General features: G+C 44.7%; 1 protein-coding gene across 2 annotated transcripts in view; it reads right to left on the minus strand.

The window, feature by feature from the left end:
* Window positions 1-20,519, minus strand: part of XIRP2 (xin actin binding repeat containing 2) — a 686,858-nt gene that overhangs the window by 468,928 nt on the left and 197,411 nt on the right. The window contains exon 2 of one of the 2 annotated variants that reach the window (XM_068245598.1): window positions 7,559-8,356. The exons of the other annotated variant lie outside the window; for it this stretch is intronic. Within the exon in view, the coding sequence (XP_068101699.1) occupies window positions 7,559-7,768 (210 nt within the window). The 5' untranslated portion in view covers window positions 7,769-8,356. The remainder of the gene's footprint in view (window positions 1-7,558; window positions 8,357-20,519) is intronic. 2 annotated transcript variants of the gene reach the window in all.

The following is a 20,519-nucleotide window of genomic DNA, read 5'->3' on the forward strand; positions in this document are numbered from 1 at the left end:
TTCTCATCTCACATTTGGAGGTATGTAGATATATACTCAAAAAGGTGGTGTAATAGAACGCGGAAAAGCCGCCGCGTGTACTGACAGCAAGGCGGCGGACGCTGCGTCCAGCGTGGCGGTTTGCACGCGGCAGCGTGCGTCTGGTGTGGCTGGATCTGTTAGTTCACACAGATTGAGGAATACGCGCGCGCTGAGAGGCAGAACCTTTATGACAACCAAGGAGGGATCAGATGACCAGGTTGGTCAGCTGACCTCAGAGCAAGTGACTATTGGTTGATCACTGATGGGTGGCGCCGGAGAGCGCCGCTCTATATATAGTCACTGCTGGTCAGTCTCAGGTTGTCTGCCGTTGCGAACATTTACGTGAAAGCATTTAGACCTTAGTCAGATCCTACAGTGTGTTAGAACCAGGAGGACCTGGGAATTCACACTGAGCCAGATTACTTCTGTGTATCATTGTGTTATACTTCAGACTAGTTCCAGGGTGTCGAGACCACGGACCTCACACCAAAGATTAGGGACTCTGTGTTATCATTCTGTTATACTTCAGACTAGTTCCAGGGTGTTGAGACCATGGACCTCACACCCAAGATTAGGGACTCTGTGTTATCATTGTGTTATACTCCAGACTAGTTCCAGGGTGTCGAGACCACGGACCTCACACCCAAGACTAGGGATACTGTGTTATCATTGTGTTATACTCCAGACTAGTTCCAGGGTGTTGAGACTACGGACCTCACACCCAAGACTAGGCATTGTTTTGATATCTGGTATGACCTATTGCATTTCTGACTATCCCTCTGCTTTCTGATTCGGTACCTACGCATATCTGATTATCTGTTGCCAACCCTGCCTGCCTTTGGATACCGAATCAGCCTTCTGTCTCTGTACCTTGTCTGTCCGTGTGTTGCCGACCCGGCTTGCCCGACTTTGAGACCTATCTCTCTCCATTAGAGATAGTCTCCAGACCTGCTAGTGACATCCACCTTTCAGGTGTCACTCACTCACAGGTCCTTCCTACTTTCAGCCTGGGGCTCCACCTCTTTGGAGGTCTCAGGCTGCTGGAAGGTTTTTGCACTTCCCAGAGGGCGGTATCGCCCATACTGCCAAAGACCACCTGCTTCTCGGGTGGTCCAACTCAAAGTCATTACTGTTGCACCAAACACTCACACTATATAGGTGTCCAGAGGTTAGTTATACTTGGATTATCGGTGATTCTGCAGATCATCAATAATCAGGTATATATCTCTATTCTTGGTGATACTGCAGATCACCAATAATCAGATTCTCTCTGTGTGCTGACACCGATCGTTACAGGTGGGTTGCAATTCCTGCAACCACCGTATAGGCCTGCAGGGAATTAACCGTCCCTGCTCGGTACTCCAGGTCCTGCTGGAAACTGGATGGTCGCTCTCCTGCAAAGCTATTACCTCCAAAGGAGGTCTGACTGGTAATCTTTTAGATTAGAGGTGCCTACACTCTATCCCCTATGCTATCAGGGCATTCGGTATTGACCTGAGGAAGTGGGCCTTGACCCATGAAACGAGTTGTCAGATTGCTTTTTGAATAAACATTATTCCAGTTGAACTGGTGCCTACATCTTCTAGAGAGGTAAGCGATTACCTCTCTCTTTTATTTTTATTTATATTTTAAAACACTAAAATAGAACACACATTGGGCGCCTCCACCCTGCCCAATATCATGATAAAAACATGCTTGCTTTATGCAGGTCTTGAAGCCCTCATTCACCTTCAACCTGGATTATTTACTGATAGTAAAGCTGTATAGGTGATTATGGCTTGATGCACTGTACACCAGTAAAGTTGTCATGCACAGGGCTACTTTACCGACATATAGTGCATCAAGCCCTATGTCCTTACTCACACAATTTGTATACTGTATTTGATGCAGCTTTTCCAGAGCCATACCTCTTGGTAAAAGTCAGCAACATCACACAGGGTTCACTTAACAAGCAGCTGCCAGGAGAATGGGCAATTCCCAACTAGTGATTCATTCCTCAGCAGACAGCCATCACCTGACCCCGCCCACCTCCTCCCTGAGCTGCTGAGAGATGATCTCTTTGTGGCCAGCACTGTAGCTATTAATCAGCATCAATGTATCTTCTTGTCCAGTTCCTCCTTGATTCATGTATAAATAATGCATTTCGCCCTTCTTAGGCCCTGTTCACATTGCACACGTTGCCGTCCGGATTTCGGCAACGCGTGCAGGAGGCAGACATGGACGACATCAGAAGTGCATAGACTGCACTGTATGATGTTCACACTGCATGCGTTCCAGACCAGTGCGGTCCGCGAATGCCTGCTGCATGCATTTTTTCCAGAAACGCGCGGCTGACAACGCATGCAAACGCAGATTGCATGCGTTCATACGCGTTGCGTTCAGATTGCATGGCCATCTGCATTTGGTAATATGAACAGGGCCTTACATCCTCCCCAGTGCATTTATAAAATCCATGATAAGCTACCTCTCATAAGCCTGCTCTTCTTTTATTAGAAAACCATTTCTTGCTTCAGTTTTATTCAACCTTATCCACTTCCAGCCTTTAGTGTTTTTTCACCTTATGCATCCAAGCAATTTTCACCTCCCATTCATTCGCCCATAACTTTATCACTACTAATCACAATTAAATTATCTATATCTTGTTTTTTCCGCAACCAATCAGGCTTTCTTTGGGTGGTACATTTTGCTAAGAACTATTTTATTCTAAATGCATTTTAACGGGAATATTAAGAAAAAGCAAATGGAAACATTTTATTATTTGTCAGTTTTCGGTCATTATAGCTTTAAAATAATACATGCTAACATTATTAAAATCTACATATTTTATTTGCCTATTTGTCCCGGTTATTGCACCATTTAAATTATGTCCCTATCACAATGTATGGTGCCAATATTTTATTTGGAAATAAAGGTGCATTTTTTCAGATTTGCATCCATCACTATTTACAAGCTTAGAATTTAAAAAATAATAGTAATATACCCTCTTGACGTGCATATTAAATAAAAGTTCAGACCTATTTATGTTTTGTTTTTTGTTTTTTAATTAAACATGTTATTTGAGTATTTTTGGGTGTGTGTGAGATAAACAGTTCATTTAAATCAGTGCTGGGCGTAATGGAAAAAGCTACGCTTACGGATCATTACGCGTAATTTTACGCTATTACGCATTACGGAATTACGCTTACGGCATAGACATTCAATTTCGGTACATGTCTGTAATTACACATAGCCCTTACGCAATTACGCGTAAGAATACCGTAATTCAGGTTGTTACGTTATAGGCTTACGCGTAAAATCCTATTAGCAATTAATGCGTAAGGTCATGCTGCCATCGGAAAAGTTGATGGATCAATGTTAGGTAGCCCCCGACTTTAAGGGTTAATAGCAAAGCCCCCTTAAGTGCTAAGAGCCTCAAATTTGGAGAAAATATTAAGGAGATCAGAAGGAATAAGAGGAAAAAAATTTTTTTCAAAAAGACCTTATAGTTTTTGAGAAAATCGATGTTAAAGTTTCAAAGGAAAAATATATACATTTAAAAACCCGCTGACTTTAACGGTTAATAGCAAAGCCTGCTTAAAATTTAGGAACACAAAATTCACAGGGTATATTAAGGGGATCAGTGGGAATAAGAGGGAAATTATTTTTTTCAAAAAGACCTTATAGTTTTTAAGAAAATCGATTTTTAAGTTTCAAGGGCAAAAATGTCTTTTAAATGCGGAAAATATCAGTTTTATTTGCACAGGTAACAATAGTGTTTTATTTTCATAGATTCCCCCAAGTGGGAAGAGTTTTACTTACTTCGTTCTGAGTGTGGGAAATATTAAAAAAAAACGACATGGGGTCCCCCCTCCCAGACCTTTTGAACCCCTTGTCCCCCATGCAGACTGGGATAGCCAGAATGCGGAGCACCGGCCGCGTGGGGCTCCGCACTCTGACTATACCAGCCCGCATGGTCCATGGATTGGGGGGTCTCAGAAGGGGAGGGGCAGCCAAGCTTTCCCCTCCCCTCCGAGCCCTTGTCCAATCCAAGGACAAGGGGCTCTTCTCCACCTCCGATGGGCGGTGGAGGTGGAGGCCGCAATTTCCTGGGGGGGTTCATGGTGGCATCTGGGAGTCCCCTTTAAAAAGGGGTCCCCCAGATGCCCACCCCCCCTCCCAGGAGAAATGAGTATAGAGGTACTTGTACCCCTTACCCATTTCCTTTAAGAGTTAAAAGTAAATAAACACACAAACACATAGAAAAAGTATTTTAATTGAACAAAAAACATAACCACGAAAAAAGTCCTTTAATATTCTTAATTAACCATTAATACTTACCTGTCCCTTTAAAAGCCAGTTCCCACGCAATATCCTCGGAAATATACTAATCAGTTACAATGTAACAAAGTTGTTACAATGTAACAACTTTGTTACTTTGTAACACCACCGCACCCGACGTCACTCGCCGCTCACCCGCCGGCCGCCGCATACACGCTAAGTCCCCGCCGGCTCCCGCCGTCCACTCCGCCCAAACCTGTCACCCATATACATGCTGGCACCCATGGGTGCCAGCATGTATATAGGTGACATGTGGGAGAGGCGGGGAGGGCAGCGGAACCGGCGGGGACTTAGCGTCCTTCACCCGACAGAGCTCTGAGCTATATAGCTCAGAGCTCTCGAAAGCATCTTTGTATTTGGGCTCCAAGGAGCCCCATTGGTCCTTAGCAGACCAATGGGGTTCCTTCAAATCAGAAGGAACCCCATTGGTCTGCTAAGGACCAATGGGGCTCCTTGGAGCCCAAATACAAAGATGCTTTCGAGAGCTCTAAACTATATAGCTCAGAGCTCTGTCGGGTCCGTGCAGCGCAGACGGGTATGCAGCGGCGGCGGCGAGTGACGTCGGGTGCGGTGGTGTTACAAAGTAACAAAGTTGTTACATTGTAACAACTTTGTTACATTGTAACTGATTAGTATATTTCCGAGGATATTGCGTGGAAACTGGCTTTTAAAGGGACAGGTAAGTATTAATGGTTAATTAAGAATATTAAAGGACTTTTTTCGTGGTTATGTTTTTTGTTCAATTAAAATACTTTTTCTATGTGTTTGTGTGTTTATTTACTTTTAACTCTTAAAGGAAATGGGTAAGGGGTGCAAGTACCTCTATACTCATTTCTCCTGGGAGGGGGGGTGGGCATCTGGGGGACCCCTTTTTAAAGGGGACTCCCAGATGCCACCATGAACCCCCCCCCCCCCCCCCCCCAGGAAATCACGGCCTCCACCTCCACCGCCCATCGGAGGTGGAGAAGAGCCCCTTGTCCTTGGATTGGACAAGGGCTCGGAGGGGGAGGGGAAAGCTTGGCTGCCCCTCCCCTTTCGAGACCCCCCAATCCATGGACCATGCGGGCTGGTATAGTCAGGGTGCGGAGCCCCACGCGGCCGGTGCTCCGCATTCTGGCTATCCCAGTCTGCATGGGGGACAAGGGGTTAAAGAGGTCTGGGAGGGGGGACCCCACGTCGTTTTTTTTTTAATATTTCCCACACTCAGAACGAAGTAAGTAAAACTCTTCCCACTTGGGGGAATCTATGAAAATAAAACACTATTGTTACCTGTGCAAAAAAAACTGACATTTTCCGCATTTAAAAGACATTTTTGCCCTTGAAACTTAAAAATCGATTTTCTCAAAAACTATAAGGTCTTTTTGAAAAAAAAAAATTCCTCTTATTCCCACTGATCCCCTTAATATACCCTGTGAATTTGGTGTTCCTAAATTTTAAGCAGGCTTTGCTATTAACCGTTAAAGTCGGCGGGTTTTTAAATGTATATATTTTTCCTTTGAAACTTTAACATCGATTTTCTCAAAAACTATAAGGTCTTTTTGAAAAAAAAAATTTCCTCTTATTCCTTCTGATCTCCTTAATATATTCTCCAAATTTGAGGCTCTTAGCACTTAAGGGAGCTTTGCTATTAACCCTTAAAGTTGGCGGCTTTTTTATATTATACGGGAGCGTAATATTACGCGATTACGGCAGACTGTGTAATTTCAATGGGAGTTTACTGTCTTACGCGTAATTTGTTATGCGTAACAACGTAACCTACGGTCTACACGTAATTAATTACGCGTAATACCGTAACCTTACACTTAACGCTTACGGTGCATTTGTAGTGAATTACGATGCGTAATTACGCTTATGCGTAATTTCGGCCCAGCACTGATTTAAATGTAAAAGTGTGCCTATTCATTTAAAAAAAAATGTATGTAGATGTAGTTTTACTATTTGGCCACAAGATGGCCTCAGTCATTTTTTTTTTGCTTCCTATAAGCTTACAGGAAGTGAAGAGGGGATGGGCAACAGAACGATCGCTGCTTCTCTATAGAAGCCAGCGATCACTCTAACGGGGATTTAGATCAATGAATGGGAACTGTGTTATTCTAGATAAAACAATTCTGCTTAGCTGTAGCTGCTCCGTTGGTCTAAAAAAGAGTTAGGCTTTGTTCACATTATAAATCACAAGCCCAATCGCAAGTGCTAAGCGCTTTGGAAAGCAAATTTGCCAGCATTCTTTGAACAATTTGCGATTTTTCTAAGTGCTTTTGTAAATGCTTTTGTTTTGCGATTAGCGCTTTTTTTTCCTGCAGACAATCAGGAAGTGAGCTCTTTGACCTGGAACTGAATCTCTTTAATGTACGCTGTGATGAAAAGTGCTCACAAAATCGCTTATCCAAGTGCATTTTAAAGCGCTTGGCGATTTTCCTATACCTTCCATTGAAGTGCATACACTCTGAAAATGGTGCAGGATCCATCTTTGTGATTGGAAAGAAAGCTCATCGCTCATGTGAGAACGCTCGCATTGAAATTCATTGCAAGAAGCGCTTTTATGTTCGCTTTTTAAAATAGCTAGTGCTTTAAAATTTCTCAAACGCTCATAGTGTGAACAAGCCCTTAATCTTTCAGTCCCACAGGGAAGGGGTGGGCAAGGTCAGGTGTTATGCTCTGCACTCACAGGGAAAGGCTACCTGTTGCCTGCTCCCGCCTCCTTCCTGACCACCTTACCTCGGTGAATATGGGATAGGGGAGGAGTTTGGATTGCAAACTGAATGCTGTTTTTTTCAACAAATAGCATGCAACTTCGACACAGGAAGACAGTTTCACGCAGAAAACGCCCCAGACCAGAGGACTTTCGGGGCAAATTGCATACAATCCAGATGGCAGAGGAAGATGACGAGGGAGTGATCAGCCTGGAGGGGGCAGGAGGAAACCCCAGGTATATATATATATATATATATATATATATATATATATATATATATATATATATATATATATATATATATATATATATATATATTAATCCTCCCATCTCTCCCAGTTCCTCTTTAAATAAAAATAAAATGAAACAAAAGAACAATTGAACCCTACTACCAAGCCACCTTACCTACAGGTCCATATTTACTACAATCTATTATTGCAAAAATGTTACAATTTCACAACAAACTATCACAGCAACAATGTTGGAAGAGGAAGTGGGTAGAGGCCAGGGGTCAAACAAAGCCCTTACCTTCCTCTTGCTGCTTTTACGCGGCATCACAATAATACGACTTGGTTTTTCAAACATCATTTTGAGACTGTCCAGCGGTATCGGGAACCTTTCAATCTTACGGGATGCCTGAAGATCCTCTTTGAAGACGACGTCCCCATTTCGATGTTTTGGCTGTGGATTAGACACCTGGCCAGCTTTGCCATCCTTAACGACTCGTGCTCTGCTCATGTTTCTTCTTGCGAATAAAGTTTTCTCACTATAAAAGTTTACCAACTTGACTCGTTTCAACTTTTCACCCACAACTATGTGAAGTGCCTGTGATCATGCACATGTGTTTTTCTTCCTCCTTCACCACTTCATATGTTTGTTCCTCTTGTCTCAGTGATCTATTTTATCTTTTCATCCCCAATTTCTTCTCCCTTGGTAAAAAAAAAAAGTTATTTTTGGATTAACAAGCTACTTTTCCTTCCAAGCTCCCTTGGCACTTGAAGTTCTCTTTTGTTCTTATAGCTACTTTTTAGTCCCTTTCAAAGCTCCATCACTTCTGTTCTTTCAGCTGATGATGCGCCTATGGCAGCGAGCTCTCTCCACTTTGGCAGCTCAAAGTCTGGACCTGGCAATCATCCTCCGCAAGAGCTGGTGGCTTTTCTGCTGGAGGCATCAGCAGAGAAAGTTTGCAAATGACTCACAGCCTTGGAGGGTAGCAAGTCAGCTGCCAGTTAATCGGGATGGTTGGATCGCAGGACTGCTGTGATTTGGTCTCCAAGTTCTCAACGAACCTTAGATGGTTTGACGTGTTCCCACATCCAGAGGCTTCTGCAGGCACAAACATTAAAAAGAAAAGGCACAATAAACATTTTTTATTTCCTTTTTGAAGGCTGGTGGGGGAAAAAATTGTATCACCGCAAGATCTTTTCATGATTTATGGCAGTTTTTGAAGCTCAAGAAATAAGTTTTCATTCTAAAGGTCAGAAGGGTTGAAAGAAGTGATGTGCAAAGCAGAAATTTTTTTCATGAAATCATTGCCAGCATTCAGCTGCTGTAGACTGCTAATGACGACTCAGCAGGGAAGATTTCAAAGGCGAAATCTAGCTTATACCACAATATTTTAAATCAATAGTAAAGTGAAACTGAACACGGGAAAAAAAAATCAGTGGGTTTATCCCTGTAGGTTTATACATGAATGAAAAGTGTGCGTTACTTGTGGCAGTGTTGTCTGTTTGGTTTCAGACACTGATATGTAGGCACTGGTTTACTGTGGGATGGGTAGCTAGCCCCGGCATTGCCATAATAACACCAATCCTTTGTTTAATACACTGACTACTCAAAAAATACTAACATTCAAGTCCTACACAACCTAGGCCCTGGATACCTGAAGGATTTGTTGCAACTGCGTCACGCCTCCCCAAACTCCGGTCAAAAGGATCCAACATATTGACCACATCCAGTCCAACTTAAAACCTTTGGAGCCAGAGCTATCTGTCATGCTGCCCTTACCCTGTGGAATGCCTTGCCAAACTTAATCAAGACAGCTCCAACCATGGACACATTTCAATCAAAACTAAAAAAGTCACCTGTTTAGTCTGGCATTTATGATCACATAACATTTTACCCTGTACACACCACTGTGTACTTATCTGAGACAAGCTTATGCACTTTGAGTCCTACGGGAGAAAATCGCTTTACAAATGTTTTGTTGTTGTTGAATTTTTGCCGGACCAGCTACTTGACAGCTTCTCCTCATCTAAATAACCCCTTGCTTTTTGCATTTCTTAGCTCAAACGTATTGTGTACATAATGGCAGTTGTACTGCTTGCGCAACACCCAATGCGTTACTAGAAAAGTGTTGGTAGTGTGCGCATGTCAATTTTACCAGCAGTTGATTAATCAAGGGAAGGACAGATCATGAAATACAACAGATAAAGGCCCAGTTTACACTGGCATGGATGGAAAACTGATCCGTGTAAAAACTGATCCATGAAATGGATCAGTTTTTAAAAACATTAGTTTTCCATCTCTGACACTCCTTTCCATCAGCGCGGTGTCAATGCCATGCATCCATTGATCCAGAACAAAATTCTCTGTCACAGCATCCTCCTAGTGCAGCTATTCATGCTGCCCCTATTCTTACATGTTCTGTGCACCAGCTCACTCATCTTGGCACCCCATCTCTCAGTTTTCATACTTTTTCACACACCCGTGCATATCCCTGCATAGTGCATATCCTTGCATGGTGCATATCCCTGCATGGTGCATATCCCTGCATGGTGCATATGCACAGGTCTGATCTCCACACTATTGACTCCCACTATTTACACGTCCCATATTCCAGTGCATGGAGGACTGCGTTTGTATGCATATTTATATTGGCATGTACTACTTATATTTGAGACTCTGTAGTATTTGTACACCATAGGGCTTTACTAATTGCTGTGCATTTGTTTTTATGGTTTTAAACTCTTTGATATGGATCTAATAAAGGTTTGATCATATTTCTAATACCTTTGTGGTGCGGTCATTCAGGGCCATATTCTCTTCTTTTTGCTGGTTTGATATTTTGGTCTTTCTACACGCTATTGGGTACATCATTTACAGGGCCGGATTTAGGGCTAGGCCGCATAGGCCATGGCCTAGGGCACCAAAGGAGCAAGGGCACCAAAGCTGCAGGCTAAACTGGTGCAAATGCTGCAATGCAGGGAGATTAGGCAAGCACCTGACCACTGTACTCTGCTGCTAGCTGCCTGTGCAGCGGCCACTTTGCTCTCTGCGCACATTTGCATTGTGGCCAGCGGCTAAGCACTTGGGCAGCATTGGAGACGGAAAGGAAGAGGAAGCTTCTGCACTGGAGACGAGTGGAGAAATGATTGACACTGATGGCTGCTGCGGTGTGTGAAGGCAAGCTGGCTACCTATACTGAAGGGGGGGGGGAGGAGGGATTAAGGGAGTCATCTGGCTACCTATACTGGAGGGAAAGGGGGAGGGGTCATCTTGCTACCTATACCGAAGAGAGGCGGCTGGTGACAGTGGCCTCGGGCGGTAAAGAGTACAAATCCGGCCTTGATCATTTAGTATTTACAAACCTTTGCAATATTGTTGATGGTGCTTGTCCATTTCCTTGCAGTGTCCAATTAGATGATTGTTGTAGCACAAATGAGCACATGCACAGCACTACCCTTCCATACCAGTCTGTAGGTTGTTGTATGGGGGCTGGGTGATGTTATTGTCTGGGTAAAAATAAGTGCTATTATCTTCAAAATGAAAGCAGCACAAATCTTAATTTTTGCAGCACAAATGGTGCCCAATGTAGCACTAAGGGCCTGAGCCCACTAACGCACCGTGTTCTCCCCAGGCTCTTTTAGCCGGGTGCTTTTTAGTAATGCTGTAAGCAGAGTTGCACGGGGCCTGCATTCTGCCTTCTAACCCCACCCGGCTACTTTTTCATGCCACCCAGCTGGAAAAAAATTCTGGGGAGAACACTGACGCAGTTGTGTCCGCTTTTCAGTTACACTTCAATGTTACAGATGCTGAAAAGCGGACTAGGATGCGCTCAGTAGGCAGTAGCAGTGTAACGGAGTCTAGCCCAAGGACTCTTTACTGAATAGGTGCTGGCTTGCCACTACCATATCACTTAGAAGAAAACTTAGGAGAAAAAGCTAATTGCACATGGGCCTAAGTGAGTAACTTTTAAAAAATACAGCAATCACAATGTCATGCCTTCCTCAGACTACATTAAAGGGTAACCCCACCTGCAAGCAAACATGAATGTATTTTATATGAATGCTTGAAAAAAGCATTGTGTCATTTACTGTAATAAAGAAAACCTTTCCATTTCAGCCTACAGATGCTAAACTATATATATATCTGATTAAAGAAATCATAAGCAAGCTTTTTTGAAACCCCAGGAATGGTATATTTAATAAATTGTACCTAATAACCTTATGCAATCCAATCTTACCACTTAATAACATGCTTTTTTTATTTTTTAAGGCATAGCAATGTTATATACCAAGGAATGCAGGAACTCCTAGAATTCTCCGATTTTTATACTAGCCACGTCTGTTGCAAAGAGGAGGGGCTGGATGTTAGGGGGAGGACCCTATGCTGGGTATTTTATTTTTCTGCTTCCACCAATCACTCCACCAGAGATGGATTAAGATGTAATGGGGCCCTAGGCAAGGTTGTAGATTTGGCTCCCCCTTGTGGTCCTTTTGGTAAGCTGAAGTGGGGAAGGTGGCATGGAGGCCCCTTGACACCCACTAGGCCCCAGGCACCTGTCTAGGATGCCTGGTGGATGATCCTGCTCTGCTTTGCACAATTTTTGAGAAAGTTATCGCCAAGCATTACATGATCAGTCCCAGAGGACATTCACGTATATCAATACAGCTTGTTACAACACTGGTAATGCAAATGAACTTATGTAGCGAGGCAGGGGCACCTCTAGGCATAGGCAGTAAAGGCCATTGCCTGGAGTGCCATTGGTCCTGGGGGGCGCCATGTTGCTGGATTAAGGCCCACCCCCACATTAAGACCACCCCCTAGACTAAGCCCCACCTGGTGGGTGTTCTATTACTTGCTTCTGCTGAATCTACTTAGCGTAAGTTGCAGGCAGCTGCCACCTCTGTGCCTTGTGCATCCTTCTTTCCCCCTTTGTGCCTCCTTCTGTAACTTTTGTGCCTCCTTCAGTCCCCCTGTGCCACCTTCTGTGCACCTTTGTGTCTCCTTCTGTTCCCCTGTGGCTACTTATGTCCCCTTTGCCTTTATTTGTCCCCTTGTGCCTCTTCAGTCCCCATGTGCCACATCTGTCCCCTGTGCCTTCCTCTGTCCCTTTTTCTCACCTGGAGTGACAAAATGGCTAGAGGCGCCCTGGTAGCGAGGCTTCATTTTTATTGGAGAAAGTAATGCTAGGCCTCATGTACAGTATAAGTATTTTCCTAACATGTACTCCTACTCCATGAGAAAGTGGCTAATCAGTTGCAAAACTTGGCTCTGCAATTATCATAATTAATGAAAATCTAGGTGGTCATTGGCAGTCCACAAGAGACCGAAATTATTGCCAATTTCCAATAAGAAGTTCAGCCAAGGTAGGGACTGCATCACCAAAATTAAATATAATGTAATTCCTTATTAATATAAAAATAACAGCAATGACTCACGCAATAAGACCAATTGAAACCATACCGAGAATCCCAGTTGAGACCGGTTATGCACCTGGCCGGTGTTATGCCCCATTGCACCGCAACGCACAAAATGTCAATCATATGACCTTGCGGCAGAGTGCGCCGACAGGGTCATATGCATAGTACACCCTACTCCATGCCCCTTTCCGCCACTCGCCCAGTGATGCACTACTTGCTGGACAGGAAGTAGGTCACTGGGATTCCCGGGTTTCCCTGTCGTTCCGTGCCAATTATGGTGTGATCTGTTTTATCATAATATAAGTATTATAGTCCATTAAGGTTAAACATGTCACATGCAGTTCCATGGCCCTGGACATGGGCAAGGACACTACTGAGTCCTGTGGTGGGATATAAGCAGAAGGACAAACCGAGAGCCCAATATAGCACAGTGGCTCATATGCAATTTACTTTTTCTCCTGAGTTTTGTCCTTGGAGATAATTTTAATTATTTACTATTTCGAATAACTTTTCAGCACTTTACAATTGAAAATACCAAAAAGCAAGTGGAAACACACTATCAAAACTGTTTTAAGTATTTTTTTTGCTTGCTGGTGATTTAAAAGGTATTTTATTGACAAGTTTGAAAATGTCACCTAGGAGAAAACTCAGGAGAAAAAGGAAATTGCATATGGGTCAGTATGTTTAAATAATGGTTGGAGTAAAAAAGAACCAGAGGTGGGCAGATGGGGGGCCAGATGGGACACGGAGGCATGTTCTCTGCCTCAGGATATGCCTCTGTTTCCCCACATCGCCACTCTCTGACACCCCCCCCCCCCCCCCACTGCTGTGCTATAGCCCCCTGAGATTAGCGACTATATTTATCACTATCTCGGAGGTAAACATAGGGGAGAAGGACTCCATGCACGGCTCCCGGCATGTCATCTGACGTTGGGTCACCTGACCTGACACACAGGAAGCTGAGCATGGAGGATGCCGGAGAGCCACTAGGAGCTACAGGATGGTTAGAAGTCAAGACTGTGCTGGACATTCGGTAAGTATTTAATTCCCAGCCAAACCACCTGCAAACCCCTTAAAGGATACATTTAAGCTTTTTAAAAAAAATTAGTTCTACTTACCCGGGGCTTCCTCCAGCCACTGGCAGCCAATATGTCCCTTGCCGCAGCTCCAGTGGCTTCCGATCCCCCTCGTTGCAGATTCCACTGCACCTGCGCGAGTACCGTTCTCGATCCCTCTCGTGTGGTCTGGAGTGTCCTGTGCAGACACAGTAGTTCTGCGCCTGCGCAGAACACTACAGATGACGTCAGTGTGACCGTGAGCGGCTCTCGCACAGGCGCAGTAGATGCCGAATTAGCGAGGTCGGCATCTGCAACGGATGTGACTGGGAGCCACTGGAGCTGCAGCAAGGGACATATTGGCTGCCAGGGGTTGGAGAAAGCCCCAGGTAAGTAGAACTCTTTTTTTTTTTAAGTTTGAATGTATCCTTTAAACCACAGTCCCTGTTATCCCCTCAGGTATGCCGATTAGTTGAGACTTCCAGTTGTCTGAGTTCTGGAAACCAGGGACTTTGCTGTACTTCAATCTAGGTTTATCGAGTCCAACTCTTTGGAGATAAGTCCACCACAAACTCCTTGTTAACCGATTTTAATATATTTTATCATATGTTGGCGCCTCTGTTCCTTTTGTGGTGGGATATACTTCTCTTACTAAATAAGAATTATCATCATCGCTGTCGTTATCAGCATAGTTTTCTTCGTATTTTTGTAATAGAAACACGTTATCAGTTTTCTGTCTTCACAAAGAGAAAATGCTCCGTCCTTCAACAGAGCTTTCTACATTAATACAAGATACCAGACATCAAGCAACGCCAAACTGCCTGGCTTACTATGAAATATTATACTGATGACTTTTCCTCCAGTTAGTTTTGAAAGAAAACTCAAGGAGGAACAGTTTAAGTTTCAAACTAACAAAGAGAAGTTTCCTATAGGCTACGCAAAATGAGAAATTTCTCAAACAATACAAGACAGCATTGCTGATTTTAATATCTTCTACTTTCAAGGTGGCCATTACTGATACAATATTTGGATCAGATATGCGGGATTGTAAGTAATCTGAGGCCCCTTTCACACTGGTGCATTGAGTTGGCCTATTTAGCAGCAGGCCAATGAAAGTCTATGGGACATTTCATACCTAGTGCGGTGCGATGCGTTCTGCCAGAAGTGCCTGATTCAACGCTAGAGCAACAGCGCGTAGTCGGGCATCTTTCGTGGCAACACAGTTTTTTTTTCTGTGTTCGCATTGTGACGCGCATGTGCAGAAACTTATTTTTTCATTATACTTATGCGCAATTCGAATTCCAGCCGTAGGAAATGAGGGCTAGAGAGCATGACTTCCTGCTTGGCCTGCAGCCAGAATGGAGATTACCGCGTACTGCCGCAGTAATCTCCATAGGCTTTTTTGGGCATTGCGGTTTGATCAGCCGTTCGTACGGCATGTTGACAGTGTGAAACCGGCCTGAAGGTAATTGTTGATTGCCGCAATAAACGGGTTGATTACGGCACTTTCTTTCTTCAGATACCATTGTAAAATCCAACATTCTGATAGACAAATTCCTGTATTCCAATCGACATCATCACTATCACAGAATCGTTTTATGTCTATTTTCTCCACATACTGCGTGGTTGTCTGTACAATGCAATTGTAACAATCTGATTGCATGATTGCATCTGAGGAAAATATTGTACTGTTAACGGATACCTTAAAGCCTTGCAGCTGAAAAAAGATTGGTGCTGATTTGGTGCAAAGATTAAGGTGCCCTTTAACGATCCAATTTCCCAAACAACTGACTGTTTGATCATTGTGGTCAGAAACGATCATCCAAAGAGTAGATGACAAGCAAGATGAACAGACTAATAAAATCAGATATTCAGATCGATGGAATGATCGTTCATTGTCCTACGGCACCATGAACGGTACCCAATCATTTGTACGATTGATCATTTGGGAGCTTGTACCATTAATGGGTATCTTAAAGGGTACCAGAGACAAATGATATGGAGCAATTTATACTTACCTTGTGCTTCCACCCATGAGCGTGATCACTGTCCTCTCTGGCAGGTCCGTTAATCCAGGACCCCCTCCAGTATCTTTCAAAGTCGGGGTCAGTCGTGGTCTTCTACACTTGCGCAGCTGAGCCGCGCACACGCCCCCATCGCGCACCCGCTGCCTGGACCATTCTGCGCCACTGCAGTACTACTGAGCAGGCACAGAACGATCCTAGCCACTGGGGAGCATGCCAGGGGGCGTGTGAGCAGTCCGGGTGCACAGGTGCAGAAGACTGCCGCTGTTGATGATACCGGAGGTGATCCTGGATTAACAGGGTGGCCGGGGAGGATGGCAAGGGAGCCTATGGTATTAATAGGGCTGGAGGAAGCCTCAGGTATGTACAAATGGCCCCATATCATGCGTCTCTGGTTCACTTTAAAGCATATTCCCAGATCAATGGTTCTGTTTAGTCATCTTTTGCACCAGTTTTGCGCGTATATATCTTGCACTGGAGTTTATAAAACTTCCCCACAGCATTTTGTATCAACAAGCAAGATAATTAACTGCTTCTGGACTGTGCTTATTGAAATCTATGCCCTGTTTGAGACCTGTTATCCCTGCCAGCCAGGGCGTAGACTTCAATTATTAAAAGATCACCACAATACAGAAGAAGGAATACAAAATACAACAATTTATCACCTGTGATACAAAAGGAAGGAAGAAGTATGTTGGGCATACAAAAAGGGAACTCCATAAAAGTATTGGAGAACACCTGAGGAACATTGGGAAAGGCTGGGAGGAGTCTAAACATTTTAAACAGTATCATCAGTGGAAGGTAGGGGAAGTGGTATTCTTTGGAGTGGAAGTGACATCCATTCATCCGAGCAGGGGTGATCAGATTGCCAAAATGTCACGGATACAAATTCAGTTGATGTTTGAGGTCCCTTTCACACCAGGACGTTTTCATTGCATTGCATTAAACTATTTTACTGGTGACACTAAAGCAATGAAAGTCTATGCATCAGAAGCATTGCATCTGACGCAAAAGCATCGGCTAGTTACCGGGCAACATTCGCAGTGGCATGTGGTGCCCGGAAGTCATGTAAGTCAATGGCGAAGCAAATAATTTAAAATTTTTCGTGTTGCAGTGAGCACGGGCGGAAGCATATTTTTTCAATATACTTCCATGCAATTCTTATTTTGGCCACAGGAAGTGAGTGCTAGAGAGCTGATCGTACCGCACCTATAACTCTGGTTTCTGGTGTGAAACCAATCTGAGCTAAAGGCCTTAGGCCCAAATGGCCTAAATGAAGAATTTGAGGTCTTTGGGGTTTTGCAGTAAAAGGAGAGGATGAGCCGCCTGGTAGTCCACTGACCATCTGGTAAACCTTTATCCACTCTCTGGCCTAGTGCACACCAGAGCGTTTCCGCAGCGGTTTGCGATCCGCCTGCGGGAGCGGATCCGCTAGGGTAATGTATTTCAATGGGCTGGTGCACACCAGAGCGGGAGGCGTTTTGCAGAAACGCATACTCCCGGGCTGCAGCAGATTTTAGATTGCGGATGCGTTTCTGCCTCAATGTTAAGTATAGGAAAAACGCAAACCGCTCTGAAAAACGGCACTTCAGAGCGGTTTGCCAGGCGGTTTTTGTTACAGTAGCTGTTCAGTAACAGCTTTACTGTAACAATACATGAAATCTACTACACCAAAACCGCTACACAAAACCGCAAAACGCTAGCTGAAACGCTGCAGAAAAAGAAGAAAAAGCGTTTCAAAATCTGCTAGCATTTTGCGGATCTGCAAGCGGTTTTTGGTGTGCACCAGGCCTCTGAGTTAAGCGAGAGGTAATCTTTATAATTATTGCAATTTTTATAATTTGTGTTGGATAGACTGGGAGGCGTAGGATTAGGTTGACTGGAGACACTAGGCCCATTACGACTAATTGGAGCTGGGAGGAGATTGAATATTAGTAGGTGGGAAAATGGCACTTAATAAATGAGAGAATAATTTATATAAAATGTAACTGTAATAAAATGGAAAATATCATGAAAAGCCTCATTAAAAACAGTGGATATTGGAATGGAATATTTGATGACCAACCCCTTTAAAGTGGACCTGAACTCTTGCACAAGACAGAAGGAAAACAGAGAGAAATGCACCCTGTGTGTATTTAGAGAGTTTAGCCTGTTCAATTCCTCCTAATTTATGTCTAATGAGTGTGGAGGTGTAATTTGATCTACCCCATATCACATGACTTCAATTGCAGAGATAGCAGATAAGCCCATTTGAAAGCACAATATGTCTGCTTCCATGAATCAGGAAGTAGAAACAGTGCAGATTTATTTTAGGATTTAGGATTTTTTTTTAGGAGTCAGGTGTACTTTAAAAATTAACTTATGCAATATACCATGTTCAGCAGATGCATTACTGGCCCTAAATATGGATATATGATTGGAATAACCGTTGTATATATTGAGAAAGCAGACCCTGCAGCCACAGGGGGACCCAGGGTTGTGGGAACCCCCATTTTTTTTCCATTGCAGGAGTCCCACCTTGTTGTGCGTCTGGGGAGTCCTGGATACTGCACTGTTACGGGAGGATCAAGGTGGCTGCATTGTTATGGGGAGTCATTGTGGCTGCACTGTTGTAGGGAGATCATGGTGGCTGCACTGTTACAGGGAGATCATGGTGGCTGCACTGTTATAGGGAGATCATGGTGGCTGCATTGTTATAGGGAGATCATGGTGGCTGCATTGTTATGGGGAGATAATGGTGGCTGCCTGCACTGTTATGGGGAGTCATGGTGGCTGCACTGTTATGGGAGATCATGGTGGCTGCACGGTTATAGGGAGATCATGGTGGCTGCACTGTTACAGGGAGATAATGGTGGCTGCCTGCACTGTTATGGGGAGTCATGGTGGCTGCACTGTTATGGAAGATCATGGTGGCTGCACTGTTATGGGGATGGGGAGTCATGGTGGCTGCACTGTTATGGGGAGTCATGGTGGCTGCACTGTTATGGGGAGTCATGGTGGCTGCATTGTAATGGGGAGATCATGGTGGCTGCACTGTTACAGGGAGATCATGGTGGCTGCACTGTTATAGGGAGATCATGGTGGCTGCACTGTTATGAGATCATGGTGGCCGCACTGTTACAGGGAGATCATGGTGGCTGCACTGTTATAGGGAGATCATGGTGGCTGCACTGTTACAGGGAGATCATGGTGGCTGCACTGTTATAGGGAGATCATGGTGGCTGCACTGTTATAGGGAGATCATGGTGGCCGCACTGTTATGAGATCATGGTGGCCGCACTGTTACAGGGAGATCATGGTGGCTGCACTGTTATAGGGAGATCATGGTGGCTGCACTGTTACAGGGAGATCATGGTGGCTGCACTGTTATAGGGAGATCATGGTGGCTGCACTGTTACAGGGAGATCATGGTGGCTGCACTGTTATAGGGAGATCATGGTGGCTGCATTGTTATGGGGAGATCATGGTGGCTGCACTGTTACAGGGAGATCATGGTGGCTGCACTGTTATAGGGAGATCATGGTGGCTGCACTGTTATAGGGAGATCATGGTGGCTGCATTGTTATGGGGAGATCATGATGGCTGCACTGTTACAGGGAGATCATGGTGGCTGCACTGTTATAGGGAGATCATGGTGGCTGCATTGTTATGGGGAGATCATGGTGGCTGCACTGTTACAGGGAGATAATGGTGGCTGCCTGCACTGTTATGGGGAGTCATGGTGGCTGCACTGTTATGGGAGATCATGGTGGCTGCACTGTTATGGGAGATCATGGTGGCTGCACGGTTATAGGGAGATCATGGTGGCTGCACTGTTATGGGGAGTCATGGTGGCTGCATTGTAATGGGGAGATAATGGTGGCTGCACTGTTATGGGGAGATCATGGTGGCCGCACTGTTAGGGGGAGTCATGGTGGCTGCACTGTTATGGGAAGATCATGGTGGCTGCACTATTATGGAGAGATCATGGTGACCGCACTGTTATGGGGAGTCATGGTGGCTGCACTGTTATGGGAAGATCATGGTTGCCGCATTGTTATAGGGAGATCATGGTGGCTGCACTGTTATGGGGAGTCATTGTGGCTGCACTGTTACAGGGAGATCATGGTTGCCGCATTGTTATAGGGAGATCATGGTGGCTGCACTGTTATGGGGAGTCATTGTGGCTGCACTGTTACAGGGAGATCATGGTTGCCGCATTGTTAAAGGGAGATCATGGTGGCTGCACTGTTATGGGGAGTCATTGTGGCTGCACTGTTATTGGGATGGGGAGTCATGGTGGCTGCGCTGTTATGGGGAGTCATGGTGGCTGCACTGTTATGGGGATATCCTGGTGGGATGCACTGTTATGGGGAGTTATGGTGGCTGCACTGTTATGGGGAGTCATGGTGGCCGCACTGTTATGGGGAGTCATGGTGGCCGCACTGTTATGGGGAGATCATGGTGGCTGAACTGTTATGGGGAGATCATGGTGGCCGCACGGTTATGGAGAGTCATTGTGGCTGCACAGTTATAGGGAGATCATGGTGGCCGCACTGTTATGGGGAGATAATGGTGGCTGCACTGTTATGGGGAGATCATAGTGCCTGCATTGTTATAGGGAGATCATGGTGGCCGCACTGTTATGGGGAGATCATGGTGGCTGCACTGTTATGGGGAGATCATGGTGGCCGCACTGTTATGAGGAGATCATGGTGGCCGCACTGTTATGAGATCATGGTGGCCGCACTGTTATGGGGAGATCATGGTGGCCGCACTGTTATGG

This window comes from Hyperolius riggenbachi, chromosome 7 (genome assembly GCF_040937935.1).
Source record: "Hyperolius riggenbachi isolate aHypRig1 chromosome 7, aHypRig1.pri, whole genome shotgun sequence".
In the NCBI taxonomy this organism is placed as follows: Eukaryota; Metazoa; Chordata; class Amphibia; order Anura; family Hyperoliidae; genus Hyperolius; species Hyperolius riggenbachi.